Source organism: Armigeres subalbatus, chromosome 1 (assembly GCF_024139115.2).
Source record: "Armigeres subalbatus isolate Guangzhou_Male chromosome 1, GZ_Asu_2, whole genome shotgun sequence".
Taxonomy (NCBI): domain Eukaryota; kingdom Metazoa; phylum Arthropoda; class Insecta; order Diptera; family Culicidae; genus Armigeres; species Armigeres subalbatus.
The window spans coordinates 112275971-112303438 of NC_085139.1; the positions used below are offsets into that span (position 1 = coordinate 112275971).

Below are 27468 nucleotides of genomic sequence, written 5' to 3' on the forward strand. Positions count from 1 at the left end.
GAAAATTGGTCTGCTTTACAACTTGGCCTGAATCGAACTCGCCATCTCCGGATTGGCATTCCTACACCTTTGCTTGCAAGGCTACTTGAGACGCTTACCAAATAATCTCTGTCGACTTAGTTTTAGTCGTATTTAGTTTTCTTCTATAAAACGTCTTCAGTATTTTGTTAGAAATATCTCACGGAAAACAAAAATTATCTTTGACTATTCTATCCTATTTGTGTAAATGGATGAAGGGTCGTTTGGCCGAAACCCATTCGGGCGAGTGCCACTAGGCCGAACGACCCATTAGGCCGAAAGACCCTTTAGGCCAAATGAAAAAAAAAATTACTTATTGTTTACCGCTCCCGGAGAGGACTAAAATATTACTCAAGAATATTGGTGAAATGGATTGCATTGAGTTTTGTACTTGACATACTAATACTAAACAGTAGATTATAATAATTTCGTGATTGAAGATTCTCGAAAGGATACATTTTCTCCGATTTTTCCCCAAAATATTAAAAAAAAAGCTAATTAATCAACGATAATCTTATTTGCCACTCTTGGAGAGGACTCAAATATCACTCAAGTGTCAATAGAATATTGGTGAAATGGATACCATTGAGTTTTGAACGTGACATATAACAAAATTAGCCTTTTTGCCCAATTTCCCCCTAAACTTAAGATTTGGCAAAATTAGCTGAGGGAAAGTAATTTCTCATGTTGAAACTGATCTTTGCTGTTACAAATCTATTCGATATATATACAGATAGACATATTCTAATCGTTTCGAGATTGCAGATTTACGAAAAAGTCCATTTTGCCCGATTTTCACCCAAAATACTTAAAAAATGCGAATCAATCAACGGAAAATCTTATTTGCCTCCTGGAGAGATCTCAAATATCACTCAAGAGTTCTCGCTTAACTTTTCAAAAGGACCTAAGTAACATTTTTTTCATGAATTAATTTGAGTACTGCAATCAAAAGTTTTCATGTTGTTCTGTTGATTGCGCTATTCAAATTAATTCATGAAAAAAATGTTACTTAGGTCCTTTTGAAAAGTTAAGCGAGAGTTGATAGAATATTGGTGAAATTGATTGCAATGAATTTTGTGTGTATTTCGGAGGAATTTTTGGCGGAACTTCCGGACGAATTTCTGAAGAAACTTCCGGAGAAATTCCTGGAGGATCTTTCGAAGAAATTCCTGGAGGATCTTCCTGAAAAATGCCTGGATGAACTTCCGCATGAATTGCTGGGAGAACTTCCGTAAGGATTCGTGGAAAAATTTCAGGAGGGATTTTTGGACGAACTTCCGGAGGAAATCCTGGAGCATATTCCGGAGGAATTCCTGAAAGAACTTCCGGAGGAATTCTTAGAAGAACTTCCGGAAGAATTCCTGGAGGAACTTCATGAGGAATTCCTGGAGGAACTTCCGCAGGAATTCCTGGAGGAACTTTTGAAGAAATTTCTGGAGGAACTTCCGGAAGAGTTCCTGGAGGAACTTCGAAACGAATTTCTGGAGAAACTTCCGGAGCAATTCCTGGAAGATCTTCCGAAGAAATTCTTGGAGGATCTTCTGCAGAAATTCCTGGAGGAACTTTTGAAGAAAAGTTTAAAACAAAGTTAACCCCCCCTAGAATTTTTCATTAGTTACGCCAATGCATTTTTTTTTTCTTTGAACGTGTTGGTCAGCATGTTTGTTTTGGTATTCAATTTGACAGAACCATGTTGGAAGTCGGTTACTAAAAACATCCTTAGTACTTAAGTTTAGTTTTGTGAATGTGCAATCAAAAACAAGGTTGCAACTGAAAGATGTTGAAAATATCGATAATTTTTGCGCTGTTTGGGTCATGTGAAAGTAATCGAAGCAGTTTTTCATACCAAAACGTAACAAACTATATGTTCGAAAGATGTATTTTTTACACTTATAGAACAAACCGTGTTACTTGGGTCCTGGAAGATATTCCGGAGAACTTTCGGAGAAAATCTTGGGAGAACTTCCGGAAGAATTCGTGGAGGAACTTCATGATGAAATCCTGGAGGAACTTCTGCAGGAATTCCTGGAGGAACTTCTGAAGAAATTCCTGGAGGAACTACCGCAAAAATTCCGGAGGAATTCTTGGAAAACTTCCGGAAGTATTCCTAGAGGAACTCCCGGAGGAATTCCCCGGAAGAACTTCTGCAGGATCTTCCGGAGGAATTACTGAAGGAACTTTCGCAAAAATTCTTGGAGGAACTTATGCAGGAATTCCTGGAGCAATTACTGAAGGAACTTCCGGAGGATTTACTGGAGGAGCTTCCGGTGAAATTCCTGGAGGAACTTCCAGAGGAATTCCTGGAAGACCTTCCGGAGGAATTCTCGGGAAACGTCCGGAAGATTTCCTAAAGGAACTTCTGGAGGAATTACTGGAGGAACTTCCAGAGGAAATCCTGGAGGACTGCTGGAGAAATTCCTGGAGGAACTTCGCAGGAGTTCTTTGAGGAACTTTGAGGAATTCCTAGAGGAACTTCCTGGAGCAATTGCTGTAGGAATTCCTGAAGGAACTTCTGCAGTAATTCATGGAGGAACTTCCGGAGAAATTTATGGAGGAACTCATGGAGGATATTCCGGACGAATTCCTGGAGGAACTCTCGAAGAAATTCCTGGAAGAGCTTCCGGAGGAATTCTTGGAGGATGTTTCGGAGGATTTCCTGGAGGAACTTCCGGAGGTATTCCTGAAGGTACTTCCTGAGGAATTCCAAAGTTCCGGAGGAACTTCCGGAGGAATTCCTGGGAAATCCAATCTTTTTACACAATGATTTTAACTAACCATGATTCGGTCGCACAAAGCAGAACAAATTAACTACCTGAACACCGAGCAGGAAGACGATCAAAAGCATATCAACTGATTTACCGAACACCAAACAGATATTTTATCATTTCGATGGTTACTGCAAACTCATAATATTACTCTAGTGAGATTCATTAGATTTTTTTTTTGAGAAATTTGAAATATTCTTCCGTTAAAGTCATTCAAAAAAAAAATCGAAAACAAAAATCCTGAAAAAAAAACCCTGATTAATCTCCCTAGCGGTGTTGGTGCGTTTCTCAAGCAAAAAATACTGAAAAATATGAGTGAATGTTTTTAGCGTGTTTTGCTCATAAAATATAGTATTTTGACCATATCTTATGACCCCATAGTCCAATCTGGCTAATTTTCAATAGCAAACAATGGGACAGGATTCCCCGTCGAATGGAGTTATTCGGTCAAGATAAGTTCCAAAAAGTGTGTCTACAAAATGTTGTACACATGCACACATACACACATAACAGACATCATCTCAATTCGTCGAGCTGAGTCCATTCAATTGGTATATAACACTATGGGTCTCCGAGTTTTCTATCAAAAGTTTGGTTTTGGAGTGATGATATAGCTTTTCGTATATTTAGTATACGAGAATGGCAAAAATTAAAGTTATAAAGGCAATAAAACATCATGACAACGATCTCCCCTGTCGCCTCCGGCTAACATGGCTTCGGCGTGATGCCGAAAATGCCACCGCCCCGTCGATTTTCATACCGGCGCACACCTCGAATTCCTTCTTGTTCCTGTACTCAAGTTCATCGGTTTCCACAAGTCCTGAATCACTCCAGAACACTTCTGTTATTGCTTTTGCGTCCATCGCATAGGTGCTGCAAAGATTGTTTCCCAAAAAAGGTCTATGTAGAATCTTAGTATAACCGCACCCCCCACCCTTACCCTTCATTGATAAACGTAGACTTTTCTACCCTCCTCCTTGAGAGTTTACGTGGCATATGAACACTCTCTAAATAGAAATTATTAACGATAGCTGCTTTTTTGTATGTCGTTGAATTTCCCGTACTTTTTGCTGTGTAGGAATTTATTCTAAATTTTCCCTAACTAAAAAAACTCCTTCAGGAAGTTCGAAAAAAAATATGCTGGAGATCTCTTCCTGTAACAATTCCAATAGTTTTTTTTTTTAAATATCTTATGAAAAGAAATGCAGGAAACTGAATTCATTACCCCTTGAATTGAATTGTCGAAAGTCTTTTGCTTGATGCTTACATGTTTCCTTCCGACCACGATGAACATAAACCGGAGCAACAATACGAGAAGAAGGTCTTCAATTTGATGAAAAACTGACGATTACCGGCGCCACAAAAAAATAATATGATTGTAATTTGAGTGACATCAATGGAACGCCGCGAAAACAAAGGGGATCTATTCTGGGAAGAAATTCCACAGACCGTGTACACTAAATTTAGAATGTTGAGCAGGTTGCAAAATTAAATCGAAAGCAGAAGCACCAGATGACCGGTTGGTCACGGTCCTGCAAACCGGTGAGGAGCATAGGTAACAAAAAATAACCGAAACGACATTTTTTTTCTTCCACCGGACAATTCCTCCCCATGATGATGATGATGTTGATGACAACGAATCCGACGGTGACGGTGATTTCCGGCCCAATGACTATGGTGATGGTTGTTCAGTGAAGAGTGAACGTTGTGTTTGAATAGAAAAGAGTGGTGCTTACCGGTGCGACCGACAAACATTTCAATTACCACCGGGACCAATCTGCAACGCTGTCGTACCTACGTAGGACGGAACAATCTGTCGTTTTAGGATAGTCGTGCTCTTGCCGGCCGTCGACGAAGTCGACTACAAGTCTTATCATCATGTACGGTATGCTGCTGGAGAGCGTGCAGCACTTTGTGCAGGTAAGTTGCGAAGAACTTTTGTGTGAAATTAGTAAAATTTATGTAATGTGATGTAATGTAGCCAGGAGGCGTTCGTTCTTACAGCACACGGTGTGTGTAGAAAATGTGGAACTTATATGGTTTGTGTGTAGCGCGAGATATCTGCTTTCCACGCACACCGGGTGCTTCCCGTTTTTACTGTGATAACAAACAGTGCAAAATAGGCATTTGATTTAATGGGGACGTTCAGCATAAATTCAGTAATTATTTGGGTCGTTCAAGCTAAACTTTTCAGTTCAACTTTCTTCTCGCTTCTCTCAAGCATTCTTCTGGCGATCCGTTCAGAGTAGAAGGCTGTATATGCTCCTTAATGCATGCTGCGAGTTAGCATTTTCAGATCACTACTAAATGCATCGTCCACGACGCGTGTTTTTGATGTTTTTAGGTGGAGGTATGTCGGCCATCATGGTGACCAGTCTTGGCACTCTGTCAACCGTGTTATAAATTGAATTAAGTTATAGTTTTTAGAGTCATGAATTGGCGCCTGATAGTGATTAAAAATAGAAGAAAGTGGTTGAATCAGAAAAGTGTTGAGCCATTTTATTAAAGTAGACAACCCTTGAACAACCCTTAAGCTTGCAATAAGATAGCTTTTGCATATGTTCGATACAAAGTCGGTACGACTCCATGGAAACTCGCGACCCGCAGGATAAACCGAATGCCTATTTCATCCAATTTACACTGATTGATTGGATTGTGTGTTTTGTGACGGAAGCGTCGACCAGTAGACACGTCTAGCGGTGCGTAAATATAAATGTAAATACATGTGCGTCCTTCTGCTGAACTGTGCCGTACCCAGAAACGACCTACCCGAAAGTCTTGTGTTTGTACATGTGCTCTTTTTCCCAATAATTGGCTTCCACAGAGGAACTGAAGAGCAGACGGCGATATCTTTTTCGGTGGCCCTTGTGAGCGTGCCTGCTAAGTATTCTACCAAGTTCACTGCCGTCGGAAGTGGACTGGATCAGACGAGGCAGTTTGGCGGAAGCATTGTGGCATGTGTAACGACATATATATATGATTGATTTTTTTCTTTGTGGTGTGAGATACGGTGTTAACGGCTATTGACTTTGATTTTGAATTTTTCCGGTCTTAAAGAACAACTTGAGAAGGGAAGGTTTGTATGAAAGAAGAAGAAACAAACCATTGAACAAGGGTTAAACAGTCTTTGTTCTCAAATTTAATATGAAGTATTCGAAGTATCTTTAAGTCGAAAAAAATGTTTTTGAGCTATGTTGAGTCATTTGTTTTTTTTTTCGTTTGTTTTCTGTGGTTTCAATGTCTCTATTATACCGCAATACGTTTTCAGTTTAAGGATAAATAAACGTAAAGAATATTTTTATCTGAGCTAATGAGCATGTTCTCAATTTTTATAAGTTATAGAAATTTAACAATTTTCAATCAGATTGATAAATACTTAAAAAAAGACATCTCTTAGAATAGAAACAAATATTTGGATTCTAAAGCCGCAGATGCAATGTCTCGTTTCTATCGCGGTTTTGTTGTATTGGACTGTTAATTGTAGTATTATGTACGTTGTCAATAATATGAATAGAACAGTGTTCCTCTAGAACAGTGAAATTCCCATGATTTGATATTGACAGTAACAACACCCTTGTCTCTGGCTTGAAATTTTATGCAAAAAGTGTACCGAGCGGCAAATGATCAAAATTAGACTCCCAAGAAAGAAAATGGCATGCTTTCTTGAATCGATTTCTTGCCATTGAGTTCATAAAGAGCCGATTGTATTACAGTGGGGTACCCTTTCAGGCTCAAATTTTTCCAAGTGGTATTTTACAGTATATTTGATATACTCCATTTGTTTTTGTGGTTAATATTGAAAAAATGATAAAACTAATTGAAAAGAAAATTTGCTAGGCCATCCAAACTATGCTTGAGTCCAAAACTTGCGGTTATCAGCCACGATGCTAACTTTTTTCATCACTCAAAGCTTGGATATATATTCAATCATATCCACAAAATCTTTCAGAAGATCAACAGACATGATAAGATGAGTTTGGGATATCCTGAGTCATGCAAACTATCTTTGAGATCAGGACTTGCGATACAGCCACAAAACCAGATTTTTTAGTCACTCAAAGTTCTAATATGTTTCGTTTTATTTTTTTAGCTTACATATAAACAAATAACACTGAATCAACAATTTGACGCCTCAATACACGGTTCAAGGCCGCATCTCGCAATCCTCGAATGCGCCCCACGCTCGCCAAGTCATTCCGTAGCTGATCAACCCAACTCGCTCGCTGCGCTCCACGCCGTCTTGTACCTGCCGAATTAGAAGTGAACACCATCTTTGTAGGGTTGCTGTCCGGCATTCTTGCAACACGCCCTGCCCATCGTACCCTTCCGTCTTTAGCTACCTTCTGGATACTGGGTTCGCCGTAGAATTGGGCGAGCTCGTAGTTCATTCTTCGCCGCCACACACCGTCTTCTTGCACACCGCCAAAGATGATCTTAAGCACCCGTCTCTCGAATACTTCAAGTGCTTGCAAGTCCTCCTGGAGCATTGTCCATGTTTCATGTCCGCAGGGGACTACCGGTCTTATCAGCGTTTTGTACATGACGAATGTATCGACCACCTCGAAGGAATCCCCGTCTATCGTAACACTGCTTCCCTGGTTGGCGCTGTCGCATGTATTTTGTCTTCGATGTATTTACCGTCAGTCAAACTTTTGTTGCTTCACGTTTCAGGCGGTTGTACGACGAAACAAATAAATTTACTGGATCTGTTGAAAATCGTACCCCGGCTGTTACATCCGGCTCTCCGCATTACACCTTCTAGCGCAATGTTGAACAACAGGTACGGAAGTCCATCACCTTGTCCCCGGCGCGAGTCGAACGAGCTGGAGTGTTCGCCCGAAATCTTCACACAGTTTTGCACACCATCCACCGTTGCTTTGCTCAGTCTGGTTAGCTTCCCAGGAAAGCTATTCCCATCCATAATAGCTATATGCTGTCTATGTTGTTGTTGTATATGCCTTTCTTGCCTTCTCAGATTTTGACAGGCAAATGGTCAGCTTTTCCGGGCGCATCTTGCTATTTTATTGGTCTTTAGCTGTTGGATGGCATCCTTAACTTCCCTCAAGGTGGGGGCTGGTTGGCTTCCATCGTCCGTTAAACTGACGTAGTCATCTCCTCCGCTGCCTTGGCTTTCACTGCCTGTACTCTCAGCGCCATTTGAATGTTCCTCGTAGTGCTGCTTCCACCTTTCGATTACCACATGTTCATCCGTCAAGATTATTTCATCCTTATCTCTGCACATCTCGGCTCGCGGCACGAAGCTTTTGCGGGATGCGTTGAGCTTCTGATAGAACTTGCGTGCCTCCTCACACTTCGCTTCTTCCAGGCGGCGTTTCTTCTCCGCTGTCTCCACTTCCGTTCATAATGTTCCACGTTATGCTGGGTCCCTTGCTGCAGCATGGCCGCCCACGCTTCATCCTTTTCTTCCAGGATCCTTTTGCACTCTTCGTCGAACCAATCGTTCCGTCGACTTCGTCCCACATACCCCGACGTTGTTCTCCGCTGCGTCGAACATATACTGATCTCATCGCAAAACAAAGAAATACAGCATCAATATCGTTGCTTCTTTTTGCTAACATACGTGCTTACTGCTGAAAAAATCACAAAAATAAGAAACAAATCAAATTATTTTTCATTGCTTTGTTTTTGATGGGATGAAAATGGGAGCTATGAGATGAAGTGCCGAACCGTTCCCCTTCATGAAAATATATAACATTTCGCTGGCAAAGTTACAAAAATGTAAAAGTTGGACGATATCATGAGTTCCAAGGTAAAGGTACCTCGGGACAATTTTCCGCCGGATTTCGGGCTCCGTGCATTTTAAATGGGGCCTGAATTTTGATTTTCCGTGCTCAAATTCCGAAAATTCCGAAGATTTTGCATATCATATCTTCCTTTGCATTTTCGAGATTTTCTCATCAATCGATTGAGAAATTCTGCAGCCTCATTCGCCTCCTCCACGTACCGTCAGCCATCTGCACCCCACCATAGATGGTACGCAACACTTTCCTTTCGGAAAACTCACAGTGCGCGTTGGTCCTCCACAAGCATCGTCCAGGTCTCGTGTCCGTAGAGAACTACCGGTCTAATAAGCGTTTTGTAGATGGTCAGTAGGGTGGTTCAAAAAATCGATTTTGCTCCACAGTGCTCATCTGATTCTTCACCATGTTCTGAGTGTCCTCTGAAAATTTGAGCTCATTTGGATCAAAACTGATTTAGCACAAGCCGTTTCAAGTTTGCATGCGAATTAGTATGGGGAAATTTAGTTTTTCATTATACTGTTAATAACGTTCCTCCATTAAGCGCAGGTTAAAAGAAAACCTACATAGCTAAAAGGAATACTCAACAGCTTTCACTTAGTGAAAATCGCATCTCAATTAATCGTTCCAATAATGAAAAAATAAATTTCCCCATACTAATTCGCATGCAAACTTAAAACGGCTTGTGCTAAATCAGTTTTAATCCAAATGAGCTCAAATTTTCAGAGGACACTCAGAGCATGGTAAAGAATCAAATGAGCGCTGTGGAGCAAAATCAATTTTTTGAACCACCCTAATAGCTATATATGTGGACAAAGAATCAGACGGAATATTTTTTGGCTGTTACGCCCTTTTTAAATGTTGGTCTAGATTTTATCTTTATTGATTTGACAAAGATGGCGACGTTTGAGGATTTAGCTCTCAGTCTTTTGGGATCAAAAACGGGCTTTTATGTTTTCATCCAACGTTTTGGTCACATGTATTGTACCTTTTTCAAGGAGTTCACCCTCAAAAGGCCGGGACGACACTCACTTCGTTCAAAGTGCTCGTTCTTAATAATGCGCTGACCGATTTTCATGACCACCGCCTTTTCTCAAAGGGGATTAGGGCTTTCTTTTGACCTAAGACCCCTCTCCGCGCTCAAAAGAATAAAAAATGTCTGCGTTTTTTCGTTATTTTTTGCTGTTATAGCCAAATTCCTTCAGTAATCAAGTGGTGGTCGATCCTAGACCATTGCAGGAACTGGCAGATCCTTCGGATGAAGGATCCCTCGATGAAGTGATAGCTCAAACTCGGAAGAAAATTATTTCGGTAACTCTTTGGTCTTGAAAAAAGACCGGTTGGATTTCGCGCTGACTTGGAGAAGGAAAAAACACGAGTTCGAATATATTTCGCGATGTTTATTGTACAAAAGTGTGGACTGTAATGACAATACTTGCTTAGGGCATCTATATTTATAGCTGAATTCCTTCTCTTCCGCTTCTCATCTGGACGGTGATTGGTTGCCTCTCTGGAATTGGCGCAAACCAATCAGCGCACTGTTGTCAGTGACGCCGTCACGATGCTGTGTTGCCTTTGTTGTGGAGGGAAAACTTCGCATAGACCATCGCCGGCCAGCGAACGCTGCTGCCATGCTAGAGTGGCCCAAGCTTATATGGAATCTGGAATTTCAAACCTTGCACCCTTAAATGACAGTTTGGGGGTCCCAGAAGCTCCCCTGAAAATTTCAGCTCATTGGGTCCAGTAGTTGGCGTGCGCAAATGGCTCATGGGAAAATTGTATGGGAAAAGTTATCCAAATGTATGGTGAAACGCAACCGTTTCAGTTTTTTGCTTCTAGGTGGCGTTGTGGTCGACGGATTCCTGTTGTGGACAAAATGTAGAACCTTTTTTATATAAGGAAGCGACTGGTGAAGACCGGATGTAAATCCCTTTGAAATTGGCCAAGTTATAAGCATCCAAAGTCGAGGGTGTCGAGCGTGTCCCCAGGGGTGTTTAAAATGAGAGCAACGTACCACCGACCATTGGGGTGGCGATGCAGGCGTATTCGGTGCCGTGCGAAATTAAATGCATGATTATCACGCAGTCTCGCGAATTTTTATCCGATTGGTAAATACTTTCCGTGCTCTGTACAGTAGTGTAGCTAGAGAGGGAGGGGGTGACTTACCACTGAAGCCAACGAGCTGAAGTTTTTAAGGGGAGACAAAATTCATGAAATATTTGTAACGAGTTGTTTTCGGACATCGTGATGCCCGTTGCATTATTTTAGAAAGATACGATATAATCGTTACAGACAGAGGGACAGAAGGACAGAAAGACAGAGAGACCTGGGATATTATATAAGTTCTATATTTTTCAAACAACAGTTTTAATGTTTATAGCATAATTTATTAACTGTATAAAACTACAAAGTTATCAACAAACAACACTTATACCTATATTAATTATTTATTTCAACTGCTAGGTCTTCCTTTATAACAGAGCGAGTGCAACCTGGAAAATTTTGCCTATGCTGTTGAACAACTTTGAGAAGATATTGAAGCTGTTTTTCATATTTTGTCAGTTTTCCACAAAAATCTTGAACTAGTTTAACTCCTCTTTTAGCACAGTCATTCACTACCAAAAATGAATTAATTTTATTTCTACTTTCAACAAATTCTTCCAATTCATCCCATATACTAGGATCTTCTTTGAGAAAATTTGCAGATATTCAAGAAATTTAAAAAAAAATCATCGTATTTTGAGAAACAAAATCCGAAAGCGTACATGAAGTCAACTTATCGATCGTAGATACTTTCAATTTTATTTTTCTAACTTCATCACCCTTACGAGATTTTAATTTGTGTGCCATTTCTTTTCTCTCATCAGTAGATATTTCTGGGGCGAAAAAAGCCAGTGCGACTAGTTCTTCACTCAAGTACTATAGATGATTTTCAAATCTTGAAGCCGCAGCCATATACACATTTCTTGATTGATCAGGGAAAGCATCTCGTAAAGTTATCAATTTTTTTGCCAGGTTTAGATCATTTCGTGCTGCTGATGAGGGTAAAGGAGCTTTAAACCAAGACCAAATATAAACTCGTAAAATAAAAGCACACATTACTGGAATTTTTCGCCTTTCATCATCGGTCATGTCAAATTGGCCTCTAAACAGCCATATTTTAAGACAATATATTGCTTTCGCCATCCATCTGGCATTGCTATGTGCTCCTGGTGGCGAAAATTTAATTCTTTTCGCACCAAGAAATGCTAAAGATAAATTTAGCAACTCTTTATAGTCTTGTCGTTGCTGTTGAATATTGAGTTGGTTTTTCAAAAATTCAATCAAATGTTGTGTTTCATCACCAAGGATCTCAATAATGTTTTCGTCTACCATATTTTCATCAAAGGATTGATCCATAGTAGGCCAGGCCGATTTAATTTTTTTTTAAATACTTGAAGAAGGGCCTTTTGAAGGAAATAGTTTTTCCCAAGCTGCTGTCATCAAAACTTCGGCAATATGATGCCTACACGCCAGCCATAAAAGATCTCTGCTAATCCGCTTCTCGATTAGGGTACAAGCGTCTTTTTTGATTCCTGTATTTGCTGCTGTTGTATCAAATCCCATTGAACAGATGCGATCGCTTAGTTCCCATGCATTCATCAATTTGCAAACTTCGTTTGCCTGTCTTTCACCAGTTCCAGAAGACAATTTTGGGACTCCAAGCAGCTGAACATTTGCCCCAGAAGATACCAAAACTGGCAATCTTTCTACTTTGTCAGTACCGGAAAAGAAAAAAAAAATCAGATAGATTCTTTAAAAAAATAGTTAAAAATATGTTACAAATATCTTCTTTAAAAAAAACAAATATTTCAAAATGTAATCTAAAATTGTAGGAAAGAAATTTCAAATAACAAAAAAACCTATCGATTACTTCAAATCATGCTTAGTTAGAAGATATCCAAAAATCATAACACAGAATAACACATTTTAATGCTATAAAAAATACTCAAATATATTACCTGTGAGATCTTGAAGCAGCTTTTCATCCAAATGTACAACAAGTGGTCCATTTATATCAAAATTGCTTTGGATATTTTGAGCAATCTCTTCACGATATTCTGCACGGGCCCTTGAGATTGTTTATCTGCTAACGGTAAAATCGTCTGAAAAAAGATAAAGTTGATAAAGATTTTGTTTAAATTACAAGATACTATCAATATAATAAAATTAAACTCAAGGAGAAAGATCAATACAATAAAAGTACTGTTAAGGTGAACTTACCTAAGTTTAGTCCAGCACTTGTTAAAACCGCAGCAATAACATACATTACATTTCGGTCGCTTAGTCCAATACGGTCTAGGGTGGCAGCTAGTATAGGAGTCATTATTTTTGATTTACTTCAATCGGAAAACGCTCTACTAGTGGAGGGTTTCTCATCTGGAAGCAAGACATAAAAATATTGACATATAGTAGAAATTACCATCTTATTTCATTATATTCTTACCTCCTCCATCAATAGTAAAAACGCTGGTAGCTGATTGAGATTCCAAGGAAGGCTATGGTTCCGTTGTTGGTTCTTCTTCGATTTTGCCTTTTTTAACTCTCGCTAAGGCCTTCCAACTTCCCTTTGCAGAATAAGGAACTGTTTATCCTTATCGTTTTTAATCAAATTTAATGCATTTCGTCGAGTAATGTCAAACAATCGATCCAAATTATTGATGAAACTAGACTTTTCATTATAAAACGCATCCGACCAAGCACATCACCGTTTGAAGGCAACTTTACACCTTTAAAACTTTCAATTGGGACAACAAGTTACTTAATTCTTCCTTAGATTTTGAATCCATTTTATGTATTCCACTTGCACGATCAAATATCACTTCACAAAAGCAAGAAGCACATTTTTCTTGCAGGACCAGTGTTTTTGGAGATACAACGATTTGAAGAGTGAAAAATTAGTTACGTTATATCGTTATAGCATAAACCAAACTTGACCAAATTTTGAGTTCTTCAATTTATGTCAATTTTGAGTAAATTTTTTTAGCGTGTTAGCTCGAAGATAGAACGACGCCAGAAAATGGCGAGATTAAACATCGAACACTATCCCGGATGTGTATTTCTACTAAAAAAAAAGATCCATCCCCCTTGCCCCCTCTTATTTACCCCCTCCCTCTCTAGCTACACTACTGTACAGAGTACGGAAAATATTTACCAATCGGATAAAAATTCGCGAGATTGCGTGTTAATCATCCATTTAATTTCACACGGCACCGAATACGCCTGCATCGCCGCCGCAATGGTCGGTGGTACGTTGCTCTCATTTTAAACACCCCTGGGGGACACGCTCGACACCCTCGACTTTGGATGCTTATAACTTGGCAAATTTCAAAGGGATTTACATCCGGTCTTCACCAGTCGCCTCCTTATATAAAAAAGGTTCTACATTTTGTCCACAACAGGAATCCGTCGACTACAACGCCACCTAGAAGCAAAAAACTGAAACGGTTGCGTTTCACCATACATTTGGATAACTTTTCCCATACAAACTTTGAGCCATTTGCGCACGCCAACCACTGGACCAAATGAGCTGAAATTTTCAGGGGAGCTTCTGGGACCCCCAAACTGTCATTTAAGGGTGCAAGGTTTGAAATTCAGGATTTCATGCATTTTGGGCCAATCAAATGCACAACACACACACATTTGCACTTTGGATTTGACGTTCGCAAAGGGGTTCGGGAATATGGGCTTTGATGGAAGGTAAAAATTTCATTTTCGCAATGTTGGTTGCGAACATTCACCCCCTGGGTAAAGCTCAGAAGCGTTGTTCGATTGTGGGTTTTTGACTCGAATGGAAATGGGGCCAATTCAGATACTGGATGACAATACAGACGGGTGATTGTTTGGACATCTGACGCGCGAACAATGGAGTTATATCACAGTTTTACCAAGCATCCAAGTTTGATGTGACATATTGTCCTCTTCAATAAATCCACTACTCCTGGGATGACCTTACTCAAAATTTCAACAACGCTTTAAGGTTTTGCAGTTTGTTCAAATAGTTCCTAGACCATCGTCTTCAAAAGCGGTGTCACAGTTGTTGAAGATGTTTACGGCGGGGCAAACGATACACCGGGATCTCCTCTAAGGTAGGCCCAAAGATGGCAGCAATTGGATGGATAACTCCAATGAAACAATACTCCTCATACACCAATACGGTATTGCATAGAATCTTCTGCAGATGCATCCGTATGCGTTTTACTACAACTTCCCAGAATCTTGCTTTTGTGCTCTTGACGATTAATAGTGGCGAACCAACGAGCCTCGAGTTTTAGCCTCCTGGTAACTTTCAAAGCCTTCAAAAGTAACTCTCCTTTCTTGTAGATCGCCCATTGGTGGTTGAAGTGGTCGGCGATTAGTGCGGAAGGAATCAAGATGCTCGGTAATCTGATTCTTCTCGGATTGCGCCCCTCTGTGTTTGACATTATAGAGAAATTGGGAATTATGTAACAAGCCACCGACCTGTTGAAGGTCGTCGTAGATGATGGGAACAAGCCAACGGAAAAATTGTCCAGATTTCAAAGCTTGTTTGTCGCGTACTTTAGTTTTTTGAACGGAATCTAAACATATTACTTTTGCCATGAAAGGAAACGCATATGGATAAACAACGGGTGTTGTAATCCTAGCTGGATTCCATTCTGGGAAATCCTCGTCTGTAACGGCATAGGGTTTATTCAACTGGTGCTTATCATTGTATAGGAAAAAGGGTTCAAACTGCTGCATCGCATCGTTAGTTAGCACTGGAGATGATTCAACAGTGTCCAGGGACCAAAGCTTTTCCATAGATTCGGCTAACGGTTCTAGGACAACAGCATGGCATTGCTGCTGATCGAGTAGGGATTCGTCATCAACAGCACCCGCGATAACCCACCCTTGGCGAGTTTCCTGGAAAACGGGAAGTTCATCTGAGATTTTTAGCTGACAAGGCAAAAGAAGCTTGAAAAACAGCTTAATTCCAATCAAGAGGTCTATTTCCCAGGGAATGTGGAAAGATGGATCGCCGAGTTGTAGTTCAGATGGAAGAAGCCATGATTGAGTATCAAACTTACGGGACGGCATCACACCTGTGATTCGATCTGTTACGAGACAATCCAAATGTGCTTGGAAATTAGAATGTTTGGAGCTAATCTGTATTTGGACCATTTCCAAAAGAGTAGTCTTTCTTGTATTGGCCCCAACAACTTCGATCTTGGCGGGAAGGCGCCAGAGATTCAACATATTGATCAACCTTTTCGTTACCAGGTGCGCCTGGGACCCACAATCTAAAATATTTATAACAGCGGTCATCTAAAGACTGTTGTCAAGACGGGGAAATTCGCTTACTGAGCAAGTGGTAGCTATCGGAGAATTTTGGTTCATATCAAGAGCTTGGGCGGTTGCCGGAGGAATATCAAGGGGTTGTGCATTCACATGTGGTGGGTTTTCAAAGTGCGATAGTGTGTGGTGCTTACCTTGAAACTTCTAGCAGGTGCGCGGGGATCTACATGAACTATTCGGATGTACTTTCCGTAGACAGTTGTAGCAAGCCTCAGCTCTCGAATCTTTGCATGACGTTCAGGAATGGACATCGCACGGAAGATCTCGCACTTGAAGTTGGGATGTTCATCTTGCAACAGCTCGCAGATTGCCTCGGTACTTCCAATGATAGCATACATTTTGGCTTGAGATCTTCTCACCGGGTTGGCAGGATTCTTTATTGGAACCAATCGGTTTCACATTGATCGGACATGTCGATGATTCCTCGCAGCGTCATCGTAGGCTGGTATCGCCTTATGTGGGATGGTTGCTTCCCACTCTTTTCGAGGGCTCCGGACACGAGGTTGACAACAAATCTTTTGGAGATTCCATCCAGCTCATCTTCGATCAGAACCAACCCATCGATGTGTCTTGTCACTTCATCGATAAGCTCTCGTAGTTCCTTCGGGTTTTCTCGGCTCATCCGCCTGAGGTTTAGCAGCCCTTGGATGACCCGTTTATTCTCGAATCGATCCTCGAGAATTTCCCATTCGTGTGTGTAGTTGTTGTCGTTAAGGGTGCGAGCGTTGATTATACCGGAAGCCGCTCCGAATAATGAACGCTCCAGATGGTACAATTTAATGCAATCCGAGTCAGAAAACATAGTCTTGAAGTGAAGTCAGTTCTCTGGTTTCCCATCGAAGGTCAGAATCGGTGCCTTCAATGGCTGCTGTTGAACGATGATTCGTGGATTTTCAGCAGTTGGTTGGTGTTGTGCAACGGGAACAAAACGAGATACTTGGGCTGCTCGTTCGACAAGAACACACGTCTCGTTGTATTGGGTTTAAAAAACAAGGTATCTCTGGTCCTGCTCTTCGACTCTCTCGGGAGGGCACGCTGCCATGACCTGGTGGTGTAGTGCCAAATACTCTTGGAAATGATTTTCCAGGTTTCGAGACAACACTTTCAGCTGAGCGGCATCATACTGTGCATCAGCCGCATCAGCCTCTTCGATCGCCTTCCGATGCCTATCGACAAATAGTTCACAACACGCTTTTACTTACGTCAGTCAAACACAAGCACGACCGGACAAGTTTACTCAAATGTTCTAGAACTGTCTGGTATCAATCGCTTTCAGTTTAAAAGAGTTCATTTCACTGCTGTTTTCTTCGGACACTTCTGTGTCGCTATTAACACTCGCGACGGTGACCACGATGACGCGAACTATTAACGGATTCACTTCGTAGAACACCGGAACTGGGAACAAACTTTCCGCAGAAGAAAATCATTTCAATTAACTCAGTTTCGAAGTTGAGGTAATCACGGCTGGAATCCTCTAGTGGCTCGGATGAGCGGAACTGGACCAATCGGCTGATTGTCCACTGTCGCCGGGAGCGACGGAAAATGCAAGCTCGGAAGAGCGGAACTTTACCAATCGGCTGATTGCCCACCACTGTCGTCGGGAGCGACGGAAATGCAAGCTCGGATGAGCGAAATTGGACCAATCGGCTGATTAAAGCCACCTAAAGAATCAGAGTAGTATACAGCGCGAATTTTGTTTTCGTTTGCAGACTACGGGACTTAACTGGTTACGACGTCCGTAATTATCGTAAGTCACTAATGTTCCAAAATACACAAATTCTTCTATCACTTCAAATTTTTTACCATCCAGCACCATTTCACTACCACCACTAGGGTGGCCCAAAAAACACTTTTTCAAATTTTTGATGGGTCGCCCTATTATTCGATTCTATTTGATGCCCTGATGCTGTGGACAAAATTTCAGCCAAATCGGTCAACGTTCGTCAGGTGCTAAACTCGTTGGAAGTTTATATGTAAAAATGTATGCAGAAAAATCCACGCCAAACGTTGACCGATTTGGCTGAAATTTTGTCCAGAGCATCAGTGCGAACCCAGTATCCAGAAGGTAGCTAAAGCCGGAAGGGTACGATGGGCAGGGCATGTTGCAAGAATGCCGAACAGCAACCCTGCAAAGATGGTGTTCGCTTCCGATCCGGCAGGGACGAGACGACGTGGAGCGCAGCGAGCGAGATGGGCAGACCAGGTGCAGAACGACTTGGCGAGCGTGGGGCGTATTCGAGGATGGAGAGATGCGGCCTCGAACCGTGTATTGTGGCGTCAAATTGTTGATTCAGTGTTATCTGTCTAGATGTAGACTAAATAAATGAAAAATAAAATGAAATTAGTGCATCCAGTAGAACCGAATAAGAGGGCGGCCTATCAAAAAAATTGGAAAAAGTTTTTTCCACGCCGAATTAAAGAGGGTTATTCCTCGCTCCTCGGTAATTGGCGCACTCCAGTCTGTTCCCTTTCTTAAAGAGAGGGCAAATGAGGCCGTCCAACTAGCTGGAATTTCCTCGTCTTCCCACATTTTCAACATAATATGGTGCAGAACTTCATAAAGCTGCTCACTGCCATGTTTGAGAAGTTCAGTCGGTAGCTGATCCTTCCCCGCAGCCTTATTGTTTTTCAGCTCTTTAACAGCTTTTTTAACCTCATCTAGTGTTGGCGACTCCACAGCTAGTCCATCATCGCTAATATATATATTTCATTCACGGATGCACCGTCACTTCCACTATTGAACAAAGTCTCGAAGTGTTGCTTCCACCTGACAGCCACTTCAGTTTTATCTGTCAGAAAATTCCCTTGTTGGTCGTTGCACATGACGGGAGATGGCGCTGTCTTTCTCCGCACGCTATTGACAGACTCATAAAACCTCCGCATATCGTTCTGATCTATTTTCTCCTGCGCCTCGCTAATCACTTGTTCTTCAAATTCTTTCTTCTTCCTGCGGTGGGTTCGTTTTTCGGCTGCTCTTGCTTCCTTGTACCGATCTCTATTCGATCGTGTACCCGACACCAACATCCGGCTTCTGGCAACGTTCTTCTCGTCTGTTACTCTCTGACACTCCACATCGAATGAACCCGTCCTGGCTCGCCTCTGTATCTGATCATCACCTCCTCATCGGCGAAATACGCCTGCGCATTGCGCGGATTCGTCGGTAGGAGGAAAGAGTTGGACGACGATTTAACACACGCCGACTGGAAGATGCCACGGTGAAACGGTCCTTCGTTGAAGAACTGGAGACGCGTGCTGCAGATATTCCGGAAGGTGGCAGCGTGGAAGACCAATGGACCGCCATCAAGAATGCCTTCATCGCCACCAGCGAGAACAATCTGGGCGAACTACGCACCCAGAGAAAACAATGGATCACCGATGAGACCTGGAGAAAGATAGAGGAGCGAAGAGAAGCCAAAGTCTTAGCCCGTCAACGATACGCGGCTCTTGAGAAGGAAGTGAAACGCTCATATCGACGGGACAAGCGAGCGTGGGTAGACAAATGTCGTCGTCTTATTTATCGTTTGTCGGTGCGTAAACGTTGCACTATGATCCAGGATACAGATTTACGCGGAAAGATGAATTTTACGCCAAAACTATATTTTTAAGAAAAAACTGTTGTTCTACAAAATTGTTCGAAATAGTAAGGCCATCATTATGGTGCAACCAAAAAACAGGGTGGCCCATCATACAAAAAAAAATAGAAAATATTTTTTTATATTTTGGAATATTGACATGTTATGTTCTACAAAGTTGTAGCGCAGCTTATTCCAAATTCCAATCAATTTTGCTAAAAAAACTTTTTCTGTAGCTCTTAAGTTGGCTGATTTAGAGCAATTTTACCTTATTGGATTAGGGTGTACCTTACAAAAACAGTATTTCTGATCTACTTTTTTTGTTTTTTTATTGTTTACTTGCGCCGCACCTCCTGGTGAACAGACGCTCGATCGAGGCGTACCTTCTCACTCTAGCTGATGTCAGAAGGACAACAGTGCCCAGGCTGCACTACCAGCTAAGTACACAACCCTTAGCTGGCGGTCTTTTGTCATCGGACGACCCGTGGAAGCGTGAGATAGGAACTTGTGGGAACCAGAGCTCTGTTGGGCGCTCCTTCCTTGATGTCAACCCACCATTTTGCAGCCCATATGTGTACGGCCCCATTAATGCGCTATTTCAAACCGTTCTCTCCATTACTGCTAGGTGGGTTAATCTGTTTTTTTAGTTAGTTAGTGCTTCATGGCTAAATATAATGATTAATGATTAATGATTAAATAATTTCCTTCAATACTGGGCAGATTTCATTCATTTTTCTCCATTTTTAGCAGGATTTTTAAAGGTGCTCACAACCGAACCACAAAATTAAAATGTCAAATTTGCATAAATTGTCTATAGTTTTTTTTTAAATCAATGAAATCAACCTGATTTCTTCGCTAGTAGTAAAAAGTGTTCGTCTAGCATTCCATTGGTAGACAAATGTCGGCATAATATAAACTAGGGCCAAAGTTATGGACCAAAAACAAAAGAGTGCTCTAACCAAACCTCTTCCCCTACTTTTTACAGGCACTCGCATTCTTGATGTGATAATGTAAAATTTGAGTAATCACAGACGTTGTTTTGTATAATACGGTTCAATGAGCAGAATACATTCCCAAAAAATCCTGATGTGGTTTTGTAAACTCAATTTGCATGTCTAGATTTGCTTAATGATCTACGACTTCGGCAATGGATTCTATGGAATCCAATCCTAGTCAAATTTCCATATCATCAACGTGGATTTTCATCGATTATCATGTTATTAGTAAGGTGAATTGATGCATGCCTCCTTTGTTTTGAGTCACACCAGGGAACTTATAAACATTTGATGAAAAAGAAGACCCCCACGCACACTTATTCTCTAAAAAACTGAATCTGCGTAAATCAAAAGATCGCGTAAAAAAAGTGTGTTCAAAACAAAATCCATAATTTTGAGGTCTGGAAAATTAAATGAAGCTGGAAGAAAACAATCATATGAGATTTTCGCTTGAATTAATCATATTATTGTGCCATATTGATGAAATTTACAAATCTTGTTTCAACATAGCTCAAACATAACATCCTTATTGATACTAGAATACTTTCTCTTGTTGTTATTGAGACTAGAATGCATTTCCAGATCAGCAATTCCAATTAAAGCAACTCAGAAGTTTGTTATAGTGAAGCAATCAAATTGAAGTCAAGAACCAGCCGTGAATACTTTTGTGTAAAAAGTTTATTATAGATTGAAAGACCACCAAGTATAACTAACAGAATCATGTACGGTATAATACTTGTTGGGGTCAGAAATGCCGTCCTGGTAAGTAAATGGCCCAGAGCCATCCTCAAATTCGTCAACTAAGTACACAAAGTGTGCGTGTGTGGTCTATTGTTATTTTGCTGTTCACCCGTACACTACATTATACGAGTGATGTGTATGTGCTTGTTTGGGTGATCAAAACAATCAAAACATTCATCAATCACGTTTGTATTCGTGACGATTTTACCCAAACCTGATATGTAGTAGCACGTGTTCATTTGTTTTTCGGTCTTTTTTCGTCGAGGTCCAAAAGTAAGAGACCATACGTATTTTTGTAGCTTATTTCATTTGAATCGTCTTGCATCTACTTTGTAATTTGTGTTGTTTTTGATGCACGTGGACTATTTTTTATGTTATCATAAATTGATAAAATATGCGGCATTGTTGCTTTTTGTGAAATATGTTGTTAGTTACACCACGATTTATTGAACATAAAAGTGACAATACTTTAAATATGGAAAATATGAAGCAAAACATGACTGATTCTTCAAAACAAAGTTTCTATATCTTGAATACCTATATTGTTTCCTTAGTTTACTCATTTCTCTTTCGTAGTACCTTAGAAATATAAAAGAATAAATTATTTTTGGGTTGGAATACTTATTTCGTAAGTGTTTTTGCGAGGTTTTCAAAACCCGTCCCCTCCTTGCTCCCCTAACAGAATTTAGTTATTTTTTTCAGTATGGCCCATACGAAATTTACATAACACAGTTTCCTCTTAACGCGTTATGTACGTTGAAGAGCATGGTTCCTTAAATATTTTGAAGGCTAGTTCGATAATTTCAGGGATTATATCCACTTGGGTTTTTAAAATAGGCTTAAATACAACACATCGACCAAATAAACTTTCAAGGGCAGTAAATGCTTGAATATGTCGGGGCTTTAGAGAAGTTAATGAGGAAATACAAAGTTTATTTTAGGCTCAAGAAATCTGACTAAATTGGAATAAAATTTGTGCAGCAACATAGCTCAAAGCATATTATTGGCATTGATACCAGAATACTTTCTCTTATTGTTATTGAAAAATACTTTTCCAGATATGAGATTCTAGTTCAATCGGTTTGGCAATTTAGAGTGGTGAAGCAATCAAATTGAAGTCAAAACCAGCCGTGAGGTTGTTCCTAAAAAAATTTGTTATAGTTTGAAGAAATCCAATATAATCATGTATGGTTTAATACTTGATGGCATCAAAAATGCCGTCCTGGTAAGTAAACGGCTTTGAACTGTTCTTAAATTTGCTAATTAAGTACACGAAGTGTGCGTGTGTGCTTACTTGCTGCTTATTTTTTTATCGTACACTACATTGTACGAGTCATGTGTGTGCTTGTTTGGGCGATCAAAACAATCGATGCTTTCATAAATCACGTTTGCATTCGTGACCCAATCTTGATAGATGGTCATCTGCCTCTAACTCCGTACATGTGTTCGCTTGGTTTGTTTGACCTTTGTCGCTTGAGGTGCAAAAGTAAAGATCGTGCGTATTTTTGTTACTTCATTTGAGTCGTCTAATCGTGTCGTATCATCTTGCGCCTAACTTTGTGATTGCGTTTTTCTTGTAGCACGTGTGCTTCTGTTTTTTCGTATAAGCCTAAATATGAGAAAGTGTGCGACGTTGCTTTTTTTATAAAACATAATGTTGGTTAGTTGAATATTAATTGAACCACTCCGAGACAACTCGATTGACTTTGCAAATCAAAATTCTGAAAATTTTAAGCGACACACCCAAAATGAGTGACATCTTCCACTCGAGAATGCTTAGCCACCAAATCACGCACATGATTCACTCACGACGGCAATCCAGAAGCCGTTATTGCTTGCTACCACGCACTTGCTTATACGATACGATACGGAGAAAAAAACAAAGTTTGCCAGATTCGAAAAAGCAATGAAACATTGACATGAAATCCGAAACAGAGGGTGATGAAACAATTTAAAATTTAGTTACCTGAATGAGTCCATAACCGTGGATTTTCCTACCGGATTTTGTTGCATCCGACAGCGAAACCACTGTCGACCGATGACTAACCGATGGGTTCCGGAACAATGCGTGATGCATTGACGGTTGGATAATACGAACGAGTCGCTAGCCCACTCACAGACACTGAACTCTCACTGGTATAGCATTAAGAGACGTCCCATCGCTAGAGTACTTCATCGGTGGTATGTCGATCGACCTCGGTTTGATGACGTATTCTTAAAATCTAGCCGAAACGAGAACACCAAAACATGATAAGCCTTCGAACGGCACAAAATGCAATTGAATAATTTGTTTGAAAACTACATAAGGTATCCTGGGGCAAGTAGGAACTAAAACAGCGCTAGTTCAGCAAAATTGTTAACGCATACATACATACAGAGTATTTCAGAACATTCACCACGGATACATCATTCAATGCTTCCGTTGTTGAAGAGTAGACATGTTGGAAGCCTTCAATTCAATTACAAAAAATATTGGTAGAGACAGAAATAAATTTAGCTCTAGGGCCTACTTACCCCTGCAAACCCCGGCACTTCCGCTGGAGGTCAGGTTTTGTCTCAAATGGAACATTAATAGGTTCCGGATTAACCTTCCGAACCTCGCGCAGCTGGTGCACCACAGCTTACAGCTTACCACACCATCATGAACCGGACCCGCTACTCCCCGTGCTCCACCTTGAGGATATGAACGCCTATGTGGGGAGGGTCCAGGGGCGACCCTCGAGGCACTGCTTTAGTCGAAGCGTTCCAGGAAGGTGATCTCGTCATTCTCAATTACGGTTCCTCCATCTTTTTCAACGGGCACTCAGCCACATCCTTTGATGTTACCTCGGTATCGAGATCCGTCCTACCACGCTTCTCCTAGAAAGCCGGTACCGATCTGTACGATAGCAATCACTACCCTGTGCAGATTTCCACCAACGCTCCTCCTCCTGTTGACATCAAGAGACGCCGTTGGAAATATAGTGAACCGGATTGTCGATCGCTTGCGGGAACCAACCTCCCTCGTCCTTCACCGATTTCACGACACGAATCTCGCTACCACTCAGTGAGGTATTTCTCAGTCCAGTGGTCGTCCTGGCCGTCGTGCACTTCGATGGTGGACCGCAAGGTCTTACACGGACTAAGAAAGCTCAGCACCGACTACCCTCTCAGACCTGACGCCCTGCAATGTTACAAGGGAGAGCACTGACAGTGCAAGGGAGGCAAAGTCTAAGCTGTGGGAAGATTTCATCGACAGTATCAATCCGTCTCAGAATTCCGCCGAACTGGGGAGGCGGGTAAACGCAATCAGCTGCAGATCGAGAGCTGTTCCCATTCACCTCGATCAGGGCAACCGACCCTGCCCATGTTGTCAACGCTCTCGATGATTACTTTGCCTCCCTGGAATCCACTTTCCATCACCCTTCTTATTTCCAAAGGACCATTGCTTCTCGTGGTCCACATCTAAACACCACCTTTATTCCCGCGGACTCCCATGACTGCCTATTGAACCACCTTTCTTTTTTTCAGCTGGTGAGTTGGCTCACGCACTTGCTAAGGGCAACGGAAACTCATCCGGGCCGGATGTGGCCATGCTTAAAGCTTTGGGGAAACCGCGCGTTTCCAGACGATTGCAGGAAAAGTTCCGTTGTGCCCATCCCGAAGAGCAGCGTAACAAGCCGAGATGCATCCAAGTTTAGACCAATCTCCCTAACCTCTTGTGCGCCCAAATCGAGAGGATGGTCAATCGGCGACTCAGGGAGAAATTTGAAGCCAACGGAAGGTTCGGTCACCGTCATCACGCTTTTCACCTAGACTATAGCACCAGCACATATTTGGCCAACCTAGGCAGTGTGTTCCAAAAAGCGTAGGAGGAAGGCGTGGGTGGTGACCTTGTATCACTTGATATTGTAAAGGCTTTTAGCAGGACCTGGACATTCGTTGTCCGGGGCACATCTGCAGTGGCCGGCACCAGTTTGCAGGACCTTCCATAAAGCTCGGCACGGAAGCCATCTCCAACCGGAAGATTGACCGGTTGCTTGGAATTGACATTGAAGCTGCATGCGTTGATTCCATTCTTCCTTTCCGACATCGGGTTCTGATGGTCATCGGCCGCAAAGCCGCCTCTTTTACGGCTGCCACTTCAGGAAATTCCTTTCTTGAAATATTATTACAACGGCACAGAGGATGATAGATTGTAATACAATTGTGCATTATTCACATGCAGCTTCTGTATAAGAACTCGTTATATGCAAAAAGATTATAAGGCTTAATCGCAGTGCACTGTGTATTGCTTGTGAGAATTTGAAGAGTATTTAAGCTTGCATTGTTGTATTTCGTCATGCAGTAAATTTATTTTGATTGCATCCTGTTTATTAAGGTCTGACCAGGAATTGAACCTAAACCTGCTTCGAGCATCCACACAGCAAACTAGTCGCCCAGTCCAATTCGGCCACTTATAGGAGCGATGATTGAAAGCCATCGTTAGACACAGGAGAAACTCCAATAAGTCGTCTATAATTATTCACCACTGAACACAAATGTTTTACGTGTGGTCGTTTCGGATACTCAACACTCAGTGAACTTGGCTATCGAAATTCATAAGTTGTGCCTTATGAGTTTTTGAACTAACGAACTATCGAACTATCGAACTATTTATTCTACCAACAGTGCTTCATATGCGCAGTTGCATATACGTACATGCATTCATCGATGGTCTACATTAAGGACTCCTGATCCTGAGTCTACCACACTTTGATTTAAAGAACAATTAAATTCATAAGAAATTGTGAAGTGAAGTGAAGGACAAGGTGTTGAATAAAACAAATAAAACAATCTTATACAATGGACTGGCGGTGCAAAGATAACATTACTTGTATAATTCATATAAATGAAATAATTCATATGCAGAGGCTGTATAAGGTAGACCTTTGGGGATCGTTCAAAAATGATGTCCAAGATATTAGGGGGGAAGAGGTTCCAAATAAGCTAACACGGTTGATGAAGGCAACGATGAATCGGGTGATGTGCGTAGTTCGAGTTTCAGGGGCATTCCCGAGTCCCTTTGAAATGCGCAGAGGGTTGCGGCAAGGTGATGGTTTTTCGTGTCTGCTATTCATCATCGCTTTGGAAGGGGTAATACGAAGAGCAGGGGTTAACACGAGTGGTACAAATTGCAATAAGTCCGTCCAGCTATTTGGCTTAGGCGACGACATAGATATTATGGCACGTAACTTTGAGAAGATGGAGGAAGCCTACATCAGACTGAAGAGGGAAGCTAAGCGGATCGGACTGGGTCATCAACACGTCGAAGACAAAGTACATGATAGGAAGAGCTTCAAGAGAAGATAATGTGAGCCCCCCACCCACTGCATCGGTGGTGACGAAATCGAAAATCGAAAAAAATGGTTGCAGCAACTTCATAGTGACTAAATATAATCACATATGAGTTGTCGTAACCCATGTGGAACACGAGTGCGGGGGTGGGGTGTGTTTCGAAAAAGCTCTAAATGTATCGGACGTTTAATTTGAATCGCCCCTTGCTGTTCTTGCAAGAAATGTTTCTTTTGGGCCTATTGAATTGGGTTATCATGGCTTGTTATGATTCGTAACAATTTTTGCCTTTCTTTTATCCTTGTTCGTTATTTAATGAGAGAGATTTCCGCTGTCGTTCAATGAATCGCCTGCTTTGAGCGTGCTTTCAGCGGCACACTAGGAGTTAACTTTCTGAAATCAGTATGGCGAAAGGCATCTAAGGCTCGATTTCTCAAAAATAAGCACTTTCATCAAAAAAATATTTGGTAGGCATGGTAGCGGACACCTTCCTGCATAATCGGTACCAAATAGTTTTTCATGAAAAGTTTCTTATTTTGAGAAAACCCGCGTTAGATGACTTTCGCCATACAAATTTCTGGCGGTTAACTCTTGCTGGCTGTTTTGCGCATATACTATAGCGCCTGGATGTGACGGCGGCGAGTAGAAAATCAGCCTCTGCCAATAATTCATTGTCTTGGATTGCGTATCCGCCGGGATGTGGACAGAGCACATCGGCCACACATAGGAATCTGCCCTAATTCTTGGGCGATCTTTGCATTGAAGTCGCCCAAGCAGATTTTGATATAACCCTTCGGAATTCTATCTACTGGGTTGTGACCGGTCGCTTTTTTTGCGGCTGACAAGTGTGTCATATTTTTTCGTTCAATTTTCGCTTCTGATTTTGAGTAAATTGATTCCGGATCTTTCATAATTGCGTTTATTAAAGATGATTGTGTGGCTATGTTAT

The 27468-nt window shown here is 41.3% G+C and overlaps 1 protein-coding gene across 8 annotated transcripts in view; it reads left to right on the forward strand.

Annotated features, from left to right (window-relative positions):
- Positions 1-27468, forward strand: part of LOC134205455 (soluble guanylate cyclase 89Db-like) — a 119009-nt gene that overhangs the window by 58606 nt on the left and 32935 nt on the right. For 4 of the 8 annotated variants that reach the window (XM_062680712.1, XM_062680755.1, XM_062680748.1 and 1 more), the window contains exon 2: positions 4476-4703. The exons of 1 other annotated variant lie outside the window; for it this stretch is intronic. In XM_062680712.1, the coding sequence (XP_062536696.1) occupies positions 4662-4703 (42 nt within the window). In that variant the 5' untranslated portion in view covers positions 4476-4661. Of the gene's footprint in view, positions 1-4475; positions 4704-22319; positions 22432-27468 lie in introns of those variants that run through there. 3 more of the 8 variants (XM_062680729.1, XM_062680738.1, XM_062680763.1) reach the window with 2 other exon arrangements.